The sequence below is a fragment of the Sarcophilus harrisii genome, chromosome 1 (assembly GCF_902635505.1).
Source record: "Sarcophilus harrisii chromosome 1, mSarHar1.11, whole genome shotgun sequence".
Lineage (NCBI taxonomy): Eukaryota > Metazoa > Chordata > Mammalia > Dasyuromorphia > Dasyuridae > Sarcophilus > Sarcophilus harrisii.
The window spans coordinates 86,242,399-86,261,704 of NC_045426.1; the positions used below are offsets into that span (position 1 = coordinate 86,242,399).

At 49.2% G+C, this 19,306-nt stretch overlaps 1 protein-coding gene across 2 annotated transcripts in view; it reads left to right on the forward strand.

Annotated features, from left to right (window-relative positions):
• SLC26A6 (solute carrier family 26 member 6) overlaps positions 1-18,968 on the forward strand; it is a 35,077-nt gene extending 16,109 nt beyond the window's left edge. Inside the window, exons 2-21 of one of the 2 annotated variants that reach the window (XM_031959694.1) lie at positions 7,044-7,226; positions 7,577-7,716; positions 7,898-8,008; positions 8,381-8,544; positions 8,919-9,083; positions 9,172-9,324; positions 9,815-9,897; positions 10,123-10,270; positions 10,393-10,506; positions 10,842-10,919; positions 11,100-11,195; positions 11,414-11,520; positions 11,707-11,776; positions 14,610-14,702; positions 14,845-14,949; positions 15,726-15,827; positions 17,853-18,014; positions 18,187-18,241; positions 18,403-18,539; positions 18,673-18,968. In XM_031959694.1, the coding sequence (XP_031815554.1) occupies positions 7,044-7,226; positions 7,577-7,716; positions 7,898-8,008; positions 8,381-8,544; positions 8,919-9,083; positions 9,172-9,324; positions 9,815-9,897; positions 10,123-10,270; positions 10,393-10,506; positions 10,842-10,919; positions 11,100-11,195; positions 11,414-11,520; positions 11,707-11,776; positions 14,610-14,702; positions 14,845-14,949; positions 15,726-15,827; positions 17,853-18,014; positions 18,187-18,241; positions 18,403-18,539; positions 18,673-18,687 (2,281 nt within the window). In that variant the 3' untranslated portion in view covers positions 18,688-18,968. Of the gene's footprint in view, positions 1-7,043; positions 7,227-7,576; positions 7,717-7,897; positions 8,009-8,380; positions 8,545-8,918; positions 9,084-9,171; positions 9,325-9,814; positions 9,898-10,122; positions 10,271-10,392; positions 10,507-10,841; positions 10,920-11,099; positions 11,196-11,413; positions 11,521-11,706; positions 11,777-14,609; positions 14,703-14,844; positions 14,950-15,725; positions 15,828-17,536; positions 17,620-17,852; positions 18,015-18,186; positions 18,242-18,402; positions 18,540-18,672 lie in introns of those variants that run through there. The other variant, XM_031959696.1, reaches the window with a different exon arrangement.
• The last annotated feature ends 338 nt before the right edge of the window (positions 18,969-19,306 follow it).

Genomic DNA, 19,306 nt, shown 5'->3' on the forward strand with positions numbered 1-19,306 from the left:
CAGATAATTTTCAACATTCATCCTTGCAAATTTTTCCTTCCTTTTCTCCCACCCCCATTCCTAGACAGCTAGTAATCTAATATTTATTAAACATTAAAATATGTAGTAAACATACATTTCTTCTATACATATTTTCACAAATATCATGTTGAACAAGAAAAATCAGATCAAAAAGAAAAAAATGAGAAAGAAAACAAAATGCAAACAAACAGCAAGAAAAAGAGAGAATGCTATGTTGTGATCCATATTCAGTTCCCAGAGTCTTCTCTTTGGGTGTAGATAGCTCTCCATCACAAGATCATTGGAATTGGCAAAAAAAAATCTCATTGAAAAGAGTCAAGTCCATCAGAATAGATCATTGTATAATTATGTGTACAATGATCTCCTGGTTCTGCTCATTTCACTCAGCGTCAGTTCATGTAAGTCTCTCCAAGCCTCTCTGAAATCATCCTGCTGGTCATTTCTTACAGAACAATAATATTCCATAACATTCATATACCACAATTTATTTAGTCATTCTCTAACTGATGGGCATCTACTCAGTTTTTAGTTTCTGGCCACTACAAGAAGGGCTGCCACAAACATCTTTATACATGTGAGTCCTTTTCCCTTTTTCATGATCTCTTTGGGATACAGGCCCAGGAGAGACACTGCTGGATAAAAGTATACAGTTTGATGAGAGCCTTTTGGGCATAGTTCCATGTTGCTCTCCAGAATAGTTGGATCAGTTCACAACTCTACCAACAATGTATCAGTGTCCCAGTTTTCCAACATTCCATCCAGCATTTATCATCTTTTCCTATCATCTTAGTCAATCTGAGAGATGTATAGTGGTACCTCAGAGTTGCCTTAATTTGCATTTCTCTGATCAATAATGATTTAGAGCACCTTTTCATATGACTAGAAATGGTTTCAATTTCTTCATTTGCAAATTGTCTGTTCATGTCTTTTGACCATTTATCAATTAGAGAATGACTTGAATAGTTATAAATTTCTCTATATATTTTAGAAATGAGGTTTGAATGTAAAAACTTTTTCCTAGCTTAATTGCTTTCCTTCTAATCTTGTCTGCATTGGTTTTGCTTGTACAAAAACTTTTAAACTTAATATCATCAAAATTATCCATTTTGTATTCCAGAATGTATTTTAGTTCTTTGGCTATAAATTCCTTCCTTCCCATAGATCTGAGAGGTAAACTATTCTATGTTCTTCTAATTTGCTTATAATATCACTCTTTATGTACAAATCCTGAACCCATTTCAACCTTATCTTGGTGTTAGGTGTTAGGTGTGGGTCTATGTCTAGTTTCTTCCATACTAGTTTCCAATATTCCCAGCAGTTTTTGTCAAATATTGAATTCTTACCCCAAAATCTGGGGTCTTTGGGTTTGTCAAACACTAGATTGCTATAGTCATTGACTATTTTGTCCTGTGAATCTAATCTATTCCACTGATCAATTTCTTAGCCAATAGCAAATGGTTTTGGTAATTGCTGCTTTGTACTGTAGTTTTAGATCTGGCACAGCTAGGCCACTTTCATTTGCTTTTTTCTTTAATTTCCTTGAAATTCTTGACCTTTTCTTCTTCCAGATGGACTTTGTTATTGAAAGTATATTCTAAAAAAAAAAGTGTGTCCTCTTCTTTCAGAGAGCCCGTAGTTGCACTCCTTCCATCACCCCAGTCATTGCTCTTAAGTTCCATTATCCTCACCTTTGGGCAAGTGAAATACTCCTCCCTTCTAGAGTAGGATGTGCTTATCTGGGGCAGGGTCCCTTGTCTTTCACATCACCCAGGCAGTGCACGGAGGATGTTACTATGTGGCTTGTAATAGATTTTTGTTGAATTGAAATTTTAGTTTGTTCCCCATTGGCAGCTGGAGCTAGGAGTGACTGAAGGAAGTGGGAGGTCCGAAGAGGCTGACTGTGGGGAAGGCTGGAGAGGCCAGTGATGGAGGCTGAAGACCAAAGAAAGGCTCCATCTTGTCCCCTCCCCCCACCTCAGCCCCTTCCTCCATCTCCCCTTTTGAGCTGGGAAAAGTGACTGTGCTGTTTCATTGGGGTTGGGGGTGAAGAAGGAAGATGGATCTGGAGTGGGGCTCTGTCCCTTTGACCCCTAAAGATTCATAATTAGGTCAGAGGAGTGTTAGTAGGAAGCACTAAAGGTAGAACCCAGGCTCCTCTCTCCCTCCCTAACTAGACCTGGTCTGTGAGTCACTTAGCAGAAGATGTTTCCTCCTTCCTTTCCTATTCTAGAGTTCTCTAGAATCTCAATGACTGATTATAAGATAGAGAGTGATTATGCCTAATAAAGATCTTAACAGTTGGGACAGGTTCTGACTGTCTCTGATAGGGAATTGAGGGCCAGGTGCCCTTCCCAGCTCTTAACATTAAGGAACTCACCTCCAGAGAAACCTAGATTCCCTCATTCCAACTCCTCCTCTCCCCTCGTCTTTTTTTGTGTAGGAAGAGCGTTCCTTTGCTCTCATCCTAATTTCTCCCCAGAATTTCCTAGTAGGAAAAACCAGGTGGCAGCTCCAGGTGTTGCCATGGCTGCATTTCCCTTCTTCCTTGCTTTAGATATGGTAAGCTCCCTGGGATGGGACACAATTCTCCTTCCCCTGTCATGGCGTGGAATGGAATTGGGGAAAACTGAGTATTCAGACTCTCCTTGACTCCTGACTACGTGGATCACTGGTGATGTGGGGACCCAGGATATTCCAGGTTAGGGAGTGGTGTTTGTGAGAATGGGGAGGCCAGTTTGCATAGAAAGCATGATAGAAATAGCGTGAAGTAAAGATGGAGAGATCACTTGGTACCTCTATGAGGCCTTGACAGCCTGATTGAGGTTCTGTCCTGTACGTAGAAGGGAACCATTGAAAGAAATTGAATATGGCAGTGGAGAGGTCAGGAAAGTGGCTTTGGCTGGCCATTCAGAATGGATTGGAGGTGGAGAGACTCCAGATGGGAACATCAGCTAGGAGGTTAATGCTTTTCTTTAGGCACGATGAAGAAATAATGGCAATAATCCCTTTCTTTTTCTTTTTTAAAAAAATAATAATAGCTTTTTATTTTCAAAATAAATGCAAAGATACTTTTCAACATTCACCCTTGCAAAATCTTGTATTTCATATTTTTCTCCCTCTTTTCCCCCATCCCCTAAACATGTGCAATTCTTCTAAACATATTGTGACATTTATCTTGCTGCACAAGAAAAATTAGATCAAAAAGGAAAAAAATGAGAACGAAAACAAGCAAACAACAAAAAAGATGAAAATGCTGTGATGTGATCCACACTCAGTCCCCACAGTCCTCTCTCTGGGTGACCATGGCTTTCTCCATCACAAATCTGTTGGAGTTGGCTTCAGTCATCTCATTGTTGAAAAGAGTCACGTCCATCAGAATTGATCATCACATAATCTTGCTGTTGCCATGTACAATGTTCTCCTGGTTCTACTGATTTCACTTAGCATCAGTTCACCTAAATACCTCCAGGCCTCTCTGAAACATTCTGCTGGTTGTTTCTTATAGAACAATAATATTCCATAACATTCATATACCAAAACTTATTCAGCCATTCTCCAACTGATGGGCATCCACTCACTTTCCAGTTTCTGGCCACTGCACAAAGGGCTGCCACAAACATTCTTGCATACATGGGATCTCTTTGGGGTATAAGCCCAGTAAAAACACTGCTGGATCAGAGGGGATGCACAGTTTGGGCCTCTGGCCCTTTGGGCATAGCTCCATATTGCTCTCCAGAATGGTTGGATCAGAATAATCTCCTTTCTATAGAAAAATTCAGTGGCTGTTTGGTCCCAAGGATTTGTTAACCTGGGGTAGGGGTAAGAGAAAGAAGACTTAATCTCTCTGTTTAAATCTGTTTGATTTGAGACCTGGGTAAAGGGGCCTGGGGCTGTGAGGAGCAGGGGCCCTTTAAGAATGAGAATGACTCACCTGGCAGGGGTTGGGACCTAGGATTCAAAGATCTCTCCCGGGACCTTCCTTTTAGCTTAGTAGTGATTGGAGAGACTTTAAGGTCTGTGTCTGCGCCTGGTGCTCAGGGGTCTGAGCTCAGCCTGGGCCAGGACCATCCTGCGGGACCTCCCTTCTCAGGTGAGATCAGCCTCCACTCCAGGGGGCCCTGGTCTGTCCTGGGCTCCGATTCATGTGGACTTGACATCCCTACTCTTCTTCCATGTCCCCTAGCATCATTAGAGCCGGCTGGACTTGGGCTTAGAGGACAAGGAGATGATGCTCTTGGGATTTTTTGGCCCACCTCTTGGGGTATGGGTAGGGAGAGCGTCCGGAGTGACAGATCTGTCAGCTAGATCAGTTCTTCCTTTCTGGGTACTTATGCCCTTTATGGGGCTGAACACAGAAGAGTTGCCGGCTTCTTATGGCCTAGGTTCTGCCCGTGGAGCTGTTCCCCCCAACTCCCATACTTGGATTGAAGATGGGGCAGAGCCCCAGTGACCCCAGTGGGGTCTATGTCTAGGCTTGGGGAGCTGGTCCAAGGCAGAGCAGTGTGGGCACAAAGTGTACCTGGGAGCAGAGGGACATGGCTGAGGAGAGGGCCCGGTTGGTATTTGCAATTCAGAGATGGGCTCATCAGGCAGAAGACCAGGGAACAGGACTGATAAGGAGAAGCCGAATGCAGCTTTCCCTGGAGAAAATGGGAAAGGAGCTGTTGTCAGGTGTGGGGCAGAGGTTCAGAGAAGCAGTTCATCCTCCTGTTTTTGGAGGACTTTGTTCCCCAGGAAGCTCCATCACAGCCAAAGTCCATGGCTTACTTAGCTAGGTTAAGGAAGAGGGGTGGGGAGGGGGAGGAGGGAAGTCTGGAGGTTCCCCCCATGGGGTCAGCCGGGGTTCTGCCTGACAGGGCCTGGGTCCGAAGCAGCGACTGTGTTTCTAGGGCTCTGCAGGAGTGGTGGTCTCTTGGTGCCATTTAGCATTTGGTGAGGGTGAAGGGGCAAGTGCTCGTTTGTTATGCTGACGGAGCAGTTTGTCCTTTCCCCCACTCTCCATGCTCTCCTTTGATCGCCTAAGACTAATCCGATGGTAAGAAGAATGATAACTGGCATTTGTATGGTACCTCAGGGACTTACAGAAAGCACTGTCTCCTCACAAGTACTTTTTGAGGCAATTGTGATTATTTTCCTTTAAAAAAACAGATGAGAGAGTGGAGGTAGCAGAAATTAAATGACTTGTCCAGGGTTACACACTGATTAGCAAGGGTCTGAGGGCCGATTGAATAAGGTCTTTGTGACTTGGCCCAGCAAGCCATCTCCACCCTGTACCACTGGCTGCCCAGACCCTTGGATTCAAGACAACTAGGTTCTAGTTCTTAGTCTTTTTGTGTTAGATCTATAACTGTGGGAAAGTCAATAACCTTCAGAGCCCCAGTCTCCTCCTCTGTAAAGAGGGAATGGAATCCTTAACTTCCCTCCCTCCAGAGAAATTCAGTATTAAGTGGAATTGAGGAGATAATAGTTAAATCTAATTTAATATTGATTTAATCCTACAACAAATAATGGTTTCCTAGTGATGTAATGATTGGAGTGTACTTAGTGCACAGCATATAAGGAAGAAGCTATCAGGGCCAGACACAGAAGCCCACTAACCCACAAGTCCACTCTCTCGGAAGTGGAGTCAGATTCATTCCAACTTCCACCTTGGTGCTGACTGGAGGCTTTGGATTCAGAGGGAGCTAGAGGCTGAAGCTGGAAGAGACAAAGGATTAGCAGCAAGAGCTCTTGGAACCAAGGAGAGAGATAGGCCTCTAAGAAAGCTAACCGGGCCCAAAGAAAGAGACAATAAAGGACTGGACTTTAACCCCTGGCTGCATTTGGGGTGATTATTACACTGAATTGAAAGGAAGACTGCCTCCAGAAGCCCCCCAAGAAACCTGCTCCCAGAGAACATTACATTTTAGAGAAGAACATTGCATTTGCCCTTCTCTGTGAAGGGCACCCTTGTTTTGGTAGGTACCTGAGATACAGAGACAGAAACTAAATTTTATCTTCCTCTAACTTGGTGAGGATAAAGGACTTTATCAGCTTTAAAGTGAGTTACTTTTAAGATAGATTTGACTAATATCTTTTGTTGTTAACATCCCCTACATTTTCCGTTCTATGGTTCACCCTTCCTTGTAACAAAAAGTAAAACAGACACACAGACAAACCAACACATCACAAAAGTGTGACAGCCCACCTACTGTTCTCTATCTCTAACCCAGGGTCCTGGGGGTGGGGGGAAAGGATGAGGGGCTGCGAGCCAAAGTGCCTTCCTGTATCTTGTCTCTGGGGGCCGGCCTTGGTCTGCTCAGTGCTATTGAATTTGGTTTTGTCAGCTGTCTCATTTTATGTTGTGGATGTTTCTTTTGCTCCCTTTACATTGCATCAGTTTGACGCGAGAGAATTCTGTAATTGTTCTGAAACTGTGTTCCCTTTTGATCCTGGAGTCTCAGGCCCTTCTGGGAAAGCATATCTCCACAGACAAGTCAAGTGCCATTATTCAATTAGAAATCTTGGTCAAAAAGCACCCCTTGAGCTTTTGGGGATGCCAGACCCCTTCAGGAAATTCCAGTCGGAGATCTGAGCCAGATATTGAAAAGCATCTAGGCCTGGGACTTTGGCTTTCTTTTCAACCTGAAACCTGAGCCTCAAGATTCCTTTTTAAAGGGCAGTTTCTGAACTCATTCTTTGCAGAATGTGCAAGGTAGGATCCTGCCCTCTGAGAAGGCTTTCTCTTCTCAGTGCCAGTCTCTATTTCCCTAATAGGACTTTGCCACTAAAGAAGTCAGTGTCTTAGCAAAGCTGGCTTCTTATCCAACAATAAACTTCCATTTTTGCCATTTAATATTTTGCGTTCATGAATTCTTTCATGAAGAACCTGCGCCTCCGACCAAAAGGGGATTTCCACAACTCTCTGACTGCCACTAACCTTATCAAGTTCACATTCGTTTTCTCATGCTTTCCTGCATTTACCATTTTTTTATATTAAGAAATGATAAGTGTTATTCTTATCCTCTTACTCTTGACCCCAGGCCTAAGGACACACAAGCCCTATTGGCTTCTCAGGACCTGTCGATGGAAAAGCCAGAGCTGGAGCTGGGTCCCCTGCAGTACAACTATCATGTGGACAGGCGGGTGCTGAATGAGCAGGAGCTGGAGCAGACAGGGCAGAGGAGCCAGAGCCCGAAGCCTTCCCGATGGCGTGTCCTGCCCAGGTTGGAGAGGAGTGTGGGCAGCAGGGGCATCGGGCAGCACCACGGGCTTCTCCCGCGGACCAGTGCCTGAACACCCTGAGGGGGAGCCAGCTCTCCCTCTGGGGTCCTCTCTTTGGGCTTGTCTGGCTCTCTGCCTCTCCAGCAGTGACCATTGATCCATCTGACTTTTATCCTTACTCCTCATCTATTTATCCCTCCTACTTCCCCTTGATTTTCCATCTGACCAAAGATCTCTCTCCACAAGGGGTAATTTTTCTGTCTGTCCTACTTAGGGGGAACCTAGAGCAGGCAGTGAGGGGAGGGGGAGGCAGTGACTCTGCTTTCATCCTGAGTCCCTTTCTTCCTGACAGGTGTTCGAGAGCCATGGCCTGGGCCACTCTCCGCCGCTTCCTGCCCATCCTCAGCTGGCTGCCCCAGTACCCAGTGCGCGAGTTTTTCCTGGGGGACCTTCTGTCTGGGCTCAGCGTGGGCATTGTGCAGCTGCCGCAGGGTGAGTTGTGGTGGGCAGATGGCTGTGAGCCTCGGAGGCGGGGAGAAGAGGGCGGGCAGTTTACAGGGGGCCTGGCCCAGTGGTGCAAGTGTGGGTGGAGGGTGGCCCGGCAGCACCCCGGGGCCCTGGCTCTGGGTGGTGGGGATGGCGCTGACAGTGACCTCCTTCTTGCCTTCTCCAGGACTGGCCTACGCCCTCCTAGCTGGGCTGCCCCCGGTCTTTGGCCTTTATACCTCTTTCTACCCCATCCTCATCTACTTTTTATTTGGTACCTCCCGGCATGTTTCTGTGGGTAAGTGGGGTCTCCAGATCTTTGACTGGACCATTCCCCCTCCTTCTAGTCAGTCATGAACCCCTCCCCACCCTGGCCCTGAGGGAGTACCTTGTGGGAGAGCCTGGAAGCAGGCCGTGAGCCATGCCTTTGGGGCCCGTGCTAGGAGCAGAGGCTCACAGGGGAGAGGAGTGAGGAGAGGCCAGAGATCCCGAGCCCTCTCTTAGAGGTCCTCCACACCCTGACTCTCTTGCCCTGTGTCCCTCTGCTGGCATCTCCAGCTCTGGGTTTCCAGAGCCCTGCCTCCCCTGTCTGCCCGAAGGCCTCCCGAGGGCCGGGGGTGGCCCCTGGAATTCCTGCAGTGAGACTTCCCCTGTGGTCTCTGGTCTGCAGGGACCTTTGCCGTGGTGTCGGTGATGGTGGGCAGCGTAACAGAGGCCCTGGCTCCCAATAGTGCTTTCCTGGATTCTGTGAACAGCACAATGAATGTGACGGCCAGAGACGCTGCCCGTGTGAAAGTGGCCTCTGCCCTGAGCCTGCTGGTGGGCGTTTTCCAGGTGAGCTGGAAGAGTTTGTCTGGGTGCCCGCTCTCTGAGTGCCCACAGTCTGGGTTCCCACTGTCTGGGTGCCTGCTGTCCAGGTGCCTGCTCTCTGAGTGCCCGCAATCTGGGTGCCTGCTGTCCAGGTGCCTGCTGTCTAGGTGCCCACTCTCTGAGTGCCCACAGTCTGGCCTCCTTGACTTCCCTGCCTAACTCTGGCCTTCCCTTCTTTCTGCGTGCCCAGTCCTCCCCAAGGCCTCCCTCTCAGTCAGGGCCTTGCTCGTTGACTGCGAGCCTGCGGCTCTCTGTGCCCCTGACCGCCTGCCTCTGACCAGCGGTCTGTCTGTTTAACTGCGCCCTCATCCCCTGCCCCCTTTTCTCTCCGGACCTAGGTCGGCCTGGGCCTCCTTCAGTTTGGCTTCGTGGTAACCTACCTCTCAGAGCCGCTGGTGCGGGGCTACACCACGGCCGCCTCCATCCAAGTGCTCGTGTCCCAGCTCAAGCATGTATTTGGCCTGGATACCCAGGACTACTCGGGGCCCCTGTCCCTGATCTATGTGAGTCACTGGGAGGGAGCCGGGGCCCGGGTGTGGGAGGGGCCGGGGGAGGCAGGGAAGCCCCTTCACACCCCACTGCGTTCCACAGATAGTGTTGGACATCCTCTGGAAGCTGCCAAAAAGCAAAGTGGGCACCGTAGTCACCGCCCTCATAGCTTCAGTCCTACTCTTTGCCATGAAGATAGCGAACCAGAAACTGGGCCGGAAGCTGCCCGTACCTATACCGGCCGAACTCCTCATGGTATGGGGGAGGGAAGGGGAGGCCCTTGGGTGCGTAAGGAGGGGGACTGCAGACCTAATCATATGGATCTGCTGATGAGCTTGGGCCCCTCCTGCCATCTTGCTCTTCCTTGCTGTAAAATGGGAGCAATCCAGCACTCATTTTGGGGGGTTATTGTGAGGGGAGGGGCGGAGGCCTGGAAAGACCAAGATAGGACTGCTGACCCAGTGGCTAATTGGACTCTGGCCAGAGACAAAGAACTTTCTTCTGAACCTTGGAGAGCCAGGACCTCCCACAAAAGAAGGAAGAATGCTCACACTGGACTCAGGACCTGAGTTCAAATCCCACCTCTGCCGGTGACTGTTTCTGGGACCCTAGGCCAGTCACTTAGCTTCAGTGGGCCTCAGTTGCTCAACTATAAACGAGGGGGGCTGTGTCGGACGGCTCTAAGGTCCTTCCAGCTCTCGGTGTGAGCTCTGACGTTGCCTCCTGCTCCTTCTCTCCCTCCCAGCTCATTGGAGCCACAGCCATCTCTTATGGAGTCGGCCTGAAGGACAAGTTTGGGGTGGGCATCGTGGGTGACATCCCTGCAGGGTGAGGGACTAGCAGGGCCCCGGGTGGACTTTCGCTTTCCCAGGACTGGTCCTGGGTCCGCCCTGTCCCACTTTTCCTCCTTGATGCCCCGGCCCAGATTGGTTTTGGGGTGAAACTCCCTGTCCTTGGCCCTCCCTCTCTTGGGCTTGGTTTGGTTTGGGGGGGTCAGCGGCTTGGGGACAGAAAAGGTCTGAGGATGGAAGGTCCTTTGCCTCCTTCCCCCAGACTGGAGCCTCCCCAGGTGCCCGACCGCCAGTTCTTTGAGAAGATTGTGGGGAATGCGTTCGCCATCGCTGTGGTGGGCTATGCCATCGCCATCTCCCTTGGCAAGATCTTTGGAATGAAACATGGCTACGCGGTGGACAACAACCAGGTGCGTCGGGGGCTTGGGGAGCCGGGGGATGCCCAGAAAGTGGGAGGGGCCCCAAATGGAGGGCTCCCCTCAGAATCGCTCCTGAATCTAATAACCTCCTCCCCACCTCTCCACTCTCCTAGGAACTGATTGCCCTGGGCCTCAGTAATTTCTTTGGCAGCTTTTTTCAGTGTTTCCCCATAAGCTGCTCCATGTCCCGGAGCCTGGTGCAAGAAGGCTCAGGGGGGAACACACAGGTAGTAGGGGAGCGGGTTGGGCAGAGTGGGGATGAGGAGACATGAGGGGTGCAGGGGGGAGACGTGTGGAGAGCGTGGAAATGGGGGGATTTGTTTGGCTTGTCTGTGCACGTTTGTCAGGAAGGTTGGATTTTTTGGGTTTTGGGGGGGATGGGGACATTGGAGGAAGAAATGACTATTAATTTGAAAAAAAGGCCAGTTGAAGAAGAGGGAGAACACAAGGGTGTGAGAAGGATTTGGGGGACATGAAGGGAAGAGGAGAGAGTGGCTTGGCCAGTTGAAGTGATGAGGAGGCTTTTAGGGGTCCCATCTCCACCCTTCTCATCTGTGCTCAGGTTGCTGCGATCATCTCCTCCCTCCTCATCCTCATTGTCATTGTCAAGTTGGGGGAGCTTTTTTATGACCTTCCCAAAGTAAGTCTTATTTCTTGACCCTCCTTCCAGAGGGGATTTGGGGGTCGGATGCAGGCTTGGTGGAGTCAGTTTTGGGGTATCTGAGGGACCGATGGGGACTGGGTTAAGGACTAGTGTGACTGCCTGAATTGCCTAGACTAACCCCTCGTCCCCTTCCCCCTTTGCCCACTCCCCACCCAGGCTGTCCTGGCTGCTATCATCATTATCAACCTCAGGGGCATGTTCATCCAGTTTTCTGATATCTGCTATCTGTGGAAAGCCAACAGGGTGGACCTGGTGAGGGGATGGGGAAGGAGAGGGAGGAGGAAAAAGTATGAAGGGAATGAGAAGAAGGGGAGGAGAAAGGGAAAAGAGGGAGGCCGGATGCCAGGGTTGGAAGTGGGGAGGAATGGCCGGCAAAGAATGGTGACGAGGCGGTGATGTGGTGAGGGAGTGTAGAAAGGTCATGTGGTTGTGGGGGGGACTTCCTGACCTCCCCTCTTCCTTCCCCACAGATGATCTGGCTGGTGACCTTTGTGGCCACTATCCTGTTGAACCTGGACATTGGTCTGGCTGTGGCTGTGGCCTTTTCCCTGATCACTGTCATTTTCCGCACTCAACTGTGAGTGTGTGAGGGGTAGGATGGGCAGTGCTCCCCTACCCCGTGCCCCCCTCCCCAGCAGAACCCAGCGCTAAGGGTATCCCAGCTGCGTGTGTACGTGTGGGGGGGCCTGCAGAATGAGGAGTTCCTGCAGATTCTGATGCCTGTGTCTTTCTTGATCTCTCCTTATCCGTCTCTCCCCCACAGACCTCATTACTCTATCCTGGGGCAGGTGCCAGACACGGACATTTACAGAGATGTGACTCAGTACAAGGAGGTGACCTGGGAAGGGCCACGGGGGTGGGCTCAGAGCCAGGGGACACCCGGATCTTCTGGGGCCCCACGAGCAGTAGTTTGTTCTTCCTCAAAGGTGGCAGGAGTCTGGGAGGGAGGTTTGTCTGATAAGCGTGGTGAGAGACAGTGGAGGCGAAACTGGGACTAGGCAGGAGGCAGATGGGAATCCTGGCTCGGTCACCTACTTGCTGGGTTGCTTTGGGTAAGGTTTTTACCATCTTTTGAGTTTCCTTTTCTTCAAAATGGGGCTAATATCTCTGTGCCTCTTGGAATTGTTTTGAGAAAACTATTTTGCAAACCCTGTTGCTTAGAGAAATGGAAAGAGCTGTTGGCAAGGAGGACAGCATGGTTGGGGAAGTGACCAGCATTAGCAAGAGAAATAACGGTTCCCACTAATGATAGCACCTTAAAGTTTCTTACAGCATCCCATAAGAAAGGGAGGGCAAGTGTTTGTAGCCAATGAGAAAACAGACCCAGAACAGTTGGGATGTGCCCGTAGTCCCTCATACGAACTCCAGAAGTGGCTCCAGCTATGGGGACTAGAAAGAAAAAGTCCAAAATGGGCTCATTTGACACATAATGCCAGGAATCAGGGCATAGCATTTTTGAGCAGGGGCTGCTGGGAAGGAAGACCAGCTTCCTGTCTAAGAAGGCGAGGGAGCACTTTCTTAGGGAGTTGATTAATAGCTTGTTCAATATCATTTTTCTAAAATGGGATTATTTAATTGATTTACTCCTCTGTCAATCTGGGCAATCTATATTTTTGTAAGTATCCAGCCATTTCACCTAGATTATCAGATTATTGGCATACAGTTGGGCAAAATAGCTCCTAATTATTGCTCTAGTTTCCTCCTCTATGGCGGAAAGTTCACCCTTTTCATTTTTTGATACTAGCAATTTGATTTTCTTCTTTCTTTTTTCTAATCAAATTAACTAAAGATTTATCTCTTTTGTTGGATTTTTCATAAAACCAATTCTTAGTTTTGTTAGTAAAATAGTTTTCTTTCAGTTTTATTACTCTCCCCTTTTATTTTCTGAATTTCAAATTTGGTATTTAATTGGGGGTTTTAAGTTTGTTCTTTCTCTAGCTTTTTTAAGTGCATGCCCAATTCATTCATGAGGGAGCACTTTCAACTAGAATTCTGAGGAGGGAGTCCCAGGGGTCCTGTGAGGACTGACTGATGAGGAGAGACCAATGAGAATAGAGGGTGAGAAAAGGTAGAAAAAGGGCAGGGAAGAGAGAGGAGAAGAGGTTAATTGTGCTTTCTGTGAAAAGGACAGCTTTCTCTTGGAACCCTCAGATGGAGAAACCAGAATTGAGGGGAGGGCACACCTATTATCTGGCCTTCCTGGAACCCTGTTTAGGGAGTCGTGTGTCTGTTTTGGGGGTGGTTTCCCCTCTTCACTTTATCTTCTGACCCCTGACTCGTTCCTAAGTTCATTCACCTATCCATCCATTCACTCATCTGTGCATTGAAAATCCTCTTTATGCGCCCATTTCCCCACCCACCTACCAGTCTCCTCATCACCTTCTCTTCAGGCCCATCTGTCCAATCCCCTCAGCTGCCCATCCAACCAACATTTACTGGCACCACTTCGGCACCCAGTCTTAAGCAGCTGGTGGCTCAGTGATTAGAGCACTGAGCCTGTAGTCCTGGGTTCAACCCTTACCTCAGGTGCTTCCTAGTTGTGTGACCCTGGGAAGTCGCTGAACTGATGTTTGCCTCAGTTTCCTCATCTGTTAAATGGGAATGAGACCACCTACCTCCCAGGGTTGTTTGTGGATCAAATGAGATCATAATCATAAAGTGTTTAGCATAGTACACAAAGTAAGTACAGAATAAGCGCTGTATGAATGTCCGCTCTGATGGCAGTGATGAAGATGATATGGAAGAGAAGTAGGTCTTGTCCTTGAGTGTCTCCTGGGGTGTGTGGGCTGGGCTCAGACAGAGACCCAGCTCTGAGGCTCCGGGTTCAGACCCAGAGGGGCTCGGAAGGGAGTCACCGTGGGCTCCAAGGAGCAGGGAAGATCTCACTGAGGACATGGAATTGAAGGGGCCCTTGAAGGACAGAAGGATTCATCAGGAGGAAGAAGGAATGAATTTTAGCTGAGTGTGGGCAGAAAATGAGGAGCATGATCTGACCAAACAGATGTGGAGGCTGGAGGACCAGTGGGAGTCAGGCCGTGGAGGGCCTTGAAGGCCAATGTTGAGAGTTAGTGGTTTATCCCGTAGGTCCCAGTGAGCCGCTGAGCGGTGCGTCTGGGTGGTTTGGACAGTCCAGAAACTGGAAGAGTGGCTAGAAGAAGGGAGAGCCTGGAGAGGGAAGGACCTGTCTGGAGGCTATTAGAACAAGGGGGGGTGGGAAGGTGGGAGGGCCCAAGGGCATGGATTTAGAAGCCCCTGAGAAGGTACAACTGTAAAGGTCTGACAGCCCCTTGATGTGAGGGGGAGGAAGAGGCTGAGAGAACTTGACCTGGGTGACAGGATGGTGGCAGGCCCCCAGGAGGCCATGTGTTCGAATTCTGGCTTCGTTGCCAGCTCTTTAGTTGGGACAAATCACCCCTGTCTTTGGACCTTTTCTTCTCAATCTGCATAGGGAAGGCAGCTGGGCCAGATGAGCCTGTTTTAAGCTCCATCCTGGTTCTGACTCAGATGTTTCTTGGGTGCAGACTGGTGATGAGGGGAGCCCGCAGGGGAGATGGTGGCAGGGCGAGCCGGCCCCCAGGGGGTGGCTGAGCACAGGAGGGAAGAGAACTGGGAGCGCTGGATCCCAGGGCCATCTCTCCCTCAGCCACCCTTCTGTTTGGCTTCCAGGCCAAGGAAGTCCCAGGAATAAAGATTTTCAGTTGTTCGGCCACCTTGTACTTTGCCAACGCTGAGTTGTACAGGAAAGCCCTCAGTAACAAGGTGAGCTGGGGCAGGAGTGGGGGACCACCTCCACGTACCACCCCACACCTCCTGGGGCACGAGGTCGGGGCCCATGGGACAGAGCTGTCACCCTCCCAACCCCTGCCCACACACTCCTTTCCATCCTTCCCTCTGCCTCCAGATCGGCCTGGATGTTGACTACCTTGTGTCTAAGAAGAAGAAACTGATCAAGAAGCAAAAGTGGAAGGCAAAGAAATTGCAGAAGGAAGAAAACCAACAGAAGAGAGTAGGACCTGCCCTCTGAATCCCCAGCCTCTGCCTCCTCGGTCCCTCTGATCCCCTGCTCTTTTCCTCTTGGCTTTTGACCTCAGGACACCCCCCACCCCTTTTAGTTTCTGCTTTGCTGACCCTTCCTGGTCCCTGACCTCCAGACCCCAACCTTCGCCCTTTGATCTGACCCCTCAGTGCTGTAGTGCAAGCCTGGGGTTGGGGGCACAAGCTCATGCCCAGGCTCTCCTACCTCCTGCCTGGAACAGGTTGTGACCACTTTGGTTCTCAGCCTCCTGAAGCTGCTCCTTGTGCTAGAGGTGTTCAGGCCCCTTTTGCTCTGCCCTCTGCCCCTCACTGGCTCGGGCCTCCTGGAGAGCGCATCCCCCTCCAGTCTGTTTCTCGGGGTCCCATTCCTACACATGACTCCCTCCCGTCCCTCTGGCGTCCTCCTGAAACAGTGAGTTCACTGTGAACACTCACTGCTCAATACGGACTGACCCGAGCTCGCAGAGCGCGCAGCTGGACGCGGCTCCCTGCTCGCTCAGTCTGGTGTCTTACTTAGCCAGGCTTGTGGGTAATTGAAAACCCTCAATGAGGAAGGGGCTGGGCCTCTGACTCTGTTGTGAGTCCAAGGAGGATGTGACTTGTACTGATGCAGGCTCCTCCCTGCAGGCAGGACCCGAACCCAGGCATTCCTGGCTCGGGGACCCCCTGCCCTTAGTCTGTTTCCTCTGGCTTTCCTAAGTCACCGAATGGGTAGGACACCGAGTTTTCTGTCTTCTCTCTCCACAGGCTGCTGACCAAATAATACCCTTAGAGTCCTCAGAAACTCAGGAAGTCAACCTTAAAATTGAGGAAATAGAGATCGGAAATGCCAGAGAGCCTCATGACCAGGTTTGGAGGAGGGGACCGGGACGGAGAGCTCCAAAGAGGGGGTGTGCCTGTGAATCTGGGCTGGCGGGAGGGGAAGGACCAAGAGGGAAAGGTGGGGCTGAAACCAAGGAGGCCTGGGCATCCCCGTGGCTTGTAAAGCCAATGGGAGTCGCCAGTGTGATCCTGGTCGTAGCGGGCCCTCAGCGAGGGAAGGGATCGTTCCTGACCTGGGTTAGGGGCACTCCCTTTTAGGAAGGACCTCCATGAGCCAGAGCCTACGGTGGGGCAACCGGGAGGACAAGGGACGTTTTCTATCTTCATCCCTCATCCACTGAGTTCTCTGCATGAAGTAATTTTTTTAAAGGAGTTTTTATTGATGTGTTTCATTCTTTTACATCACCATGATTCCTTCTGGGCTCCGTGCCCATCCCCATTCCTATTTGCTAAGAGCCATCCTATATTAAGGACAAAAAGAAAGGAAAAACAAAAAAATCAGCATAGTTGATCCCTGCATCAGAAATGCCTGACACTTGTGGGGACCCTTCCCAAGCAGCAGGGTGGAAGTAGGGTGCCTTCTTTTCATGCCTCTTCTTTCCAGTCAGGCCTGTTCTGTATAATTTGATTACATTTACTGGTTTGTTTGTTTTTTTAAGTAATTTAATTTCTATTGTAACATTAATTTTTAAAAACTTTTGAGTTCCAAATTCTCTCCTGCCCTCCCATTCCTCCACCACCCATTGAGAAGGCAAACAATATGATATCGATTATACATGTTAAGTCATGCAAAACATTTCCATATTGGCTGGGCAGCATTCACTTTTGATTTTCTTATTTTTTTAAAACCCTGGTTCTGTTTGCATTGTTATAGTCATTGCCCCCAGTGTTTCAGGGCAGCTTAAACTTTAATGAACAAACTCCACAAAGACTTTGGGGGTACTCAACCAGATCGTTTAAGATAAGTCTTTCCATCCTTGGTAGTTATCACATCTATCATTTCTTGCTGCCCAGTAACATTCCATTATATTCACATATCACAAATTGGTTTAGCTAGTCCCCAACTACTGGGCATTTACTTTGTTTCCAGTTCTTTGCCATCACAAAAAGTGCTGCTATCAATATTTTGGAGTATATGGGGTCTTTCTTCTTCTAGAAGCTCAGTGATGAAATTCCTTGGCCAAAAGAATTGGATATTTTTAGTCATTTTAGCATATTTCCAGATTATTTAGCCAGGAATACACTGGTATCCATGCATTTTATTTATTTATTTTTTTTTTTTGCATACTATAAAGTGAAATCTTAGAGGTGGTTGGATTTGCATTTCCCTTACCATTAGTGACTTGGAACATGTATATAGTCATTAAGAGTTTACTGTTCTTCTTTTGAGAATTGTTTGTTCATAATCTTTATCTTATTGAGAAGTAGCTAGAATAATTAGGGGAAAAAATACAGTTGAAATAAATGTTAACTTTCAGTTAGAAATTAATGAAAATCAAGATGTACATTTTTTCCAATCCAAGTTCATGGACCCTCTTCTAGAATCTTTTGATAGATTTCTTAGGAGCCCATGGAGCCCAGATTGAGAACCCCTATCCTAGAAAGATCTTTCTTTGGAAGGAATTGAAGAAGATGAGGGGAATGGAAAGAGGTGTCATATGCAAGAGTGATTAGACCTATTCTCCTTGTTCTCAGAGAGAGCAGGAACAAATTTTTTTTTTTTTTTTTTTTTTTAGATTTTTAGAGAAGCAAAATTTAGAGAAGCAAATTGAAACTTGGCCTAAGGACAGAGTTGTCCAGGGAGATGAGCTGCCCTTAGGTGACTATGTCCTTCCTCCCTGGGGATCTTCAGGCTAAGGCTTGTATGTTGCAGAGGGGACACTCATCTTCCACCTCTCGAGATTTCATGATTCCCTTGTGAGATTGTTAAACCCTGGGAAGAGATTTAAGAAATCATGTCTTTTAAGTCCTTAACACAGAGTGTGGGTGTGGGATTGACTAACATGTGCCCTTCTCCTCCGGCCCCCCTGCTTGGGATCTGGTGCTCTACAGGACGGCAGTGCCAAACAGCCAGACGGTGCTGTGGGCAACGACCAAGGGGGCACGTTTACCTTGGAGATGCTGGGCCTCCCTCAGCCACCCTTCCACACCCTTATTTTGGATTTGGGGGCTTTCAATTTTGTGGATACCGTGTGCATCAAGACCTTGAAGAATGTGAGACCAGTTTGGGGTCCAAGGGGGATTTGGTTGATGTGGGGAGGTGGGTGGATAGGGAGACCCTAAGGAGATGGGGGGTGGGGGAATGGGAGGTACAATGGGGACCACTTTGGTTTGTGAGACCCTTAAGAGGGTTCTCTCCTGAACGGGGCCTCTGATTCTGTTGTAGATTTTCCGTGATTTCCAAGAGATTGAGGTGAAAGTGTATTTGGCTGGCTGTCATGGTGCGTGTGAGGGACTATGTATCCAGCTCTAGGCAGGGTGGGAGAGGGAGGTGTTTGGTCAAATTGGGGGGTTGGCCCTGGGGGGATGTGCCAGTCCTCCCTGGGGGCCAGGGCTGGTCTTCCCTTGGGGGCCATGGCATTTCCCCTCTTCCCCACACCAGGGACTATGATCTCCCAGTTTGAGTCTGGGAACTTCTTTGGAGATTCAATCACCAAGAGCCACCTCTTCGTTTCCATCCATGATGCGGTCACCTTTGCCCTTATGCAGTCGAGACTCCGATCCCCAAGCATGGTTGTGGTGAGTGTCCTGGGTTCCTCTGTGTAGCCACGGCCTGAAGCCCTATCAGGAGGAGGGGGAGAGAGACCTGGGGTGGGGAGCAGGGATGAGCTCCGAGCCCCAGCTGAGCTCTCCTCCCGGGGACACTCTGCAGGCCACTAGGATGTGACGCCCTCCCGCTGCCACCGCGTGACCCACATGCCCCTTGTTGGGGGGAAGGGAGGACTCAGAACCTGCTCTGTGGAGAGAGACGTTCTCTTCCATCCCTCACGGAAAACCAGCTTCAGCACTTGGAATGAGCCTCGGGCATCTGAGATGGGGGTCAAGCCAAGACATGGGGATCGTCTGAAGTGCCCTTACTCTGGCCCAGCCCAACTGCACATTGCAGTTGAGTGGCTGGGGATGGGTTTTGTATGTTTTTGTGAGAATAAAGTATTTGTCTTTGGTCTTGCCCTAGTTCCATCCATGCTCCAGGGTCCTAAGGAGCCCACGAGGTGGGGAGAGATGGACATCAGGGAGGCTCCATGTTATCTGAGGGGTTTATCCTGTGCCCAGCGGTCACGGGCTGGTCTGGAAAGCTTGGGCTTGGATTAATGAGGGATCACAGGATTTAGAACTGAAAAGGAACCCAGAGCTAGACCAGCCTCTTCATTTCCTATTCTTTCATAAGGAAACAAACACAGGAGCTTAAAGGATTTTTCTAAGGTCCTGTTGGGAGTGAGTGAGTAGTTCTCTGCCTCCCAGAGAGGAGCTCTTTAGAGGCTCTCACAAAGTTACTCCCAGAGTAA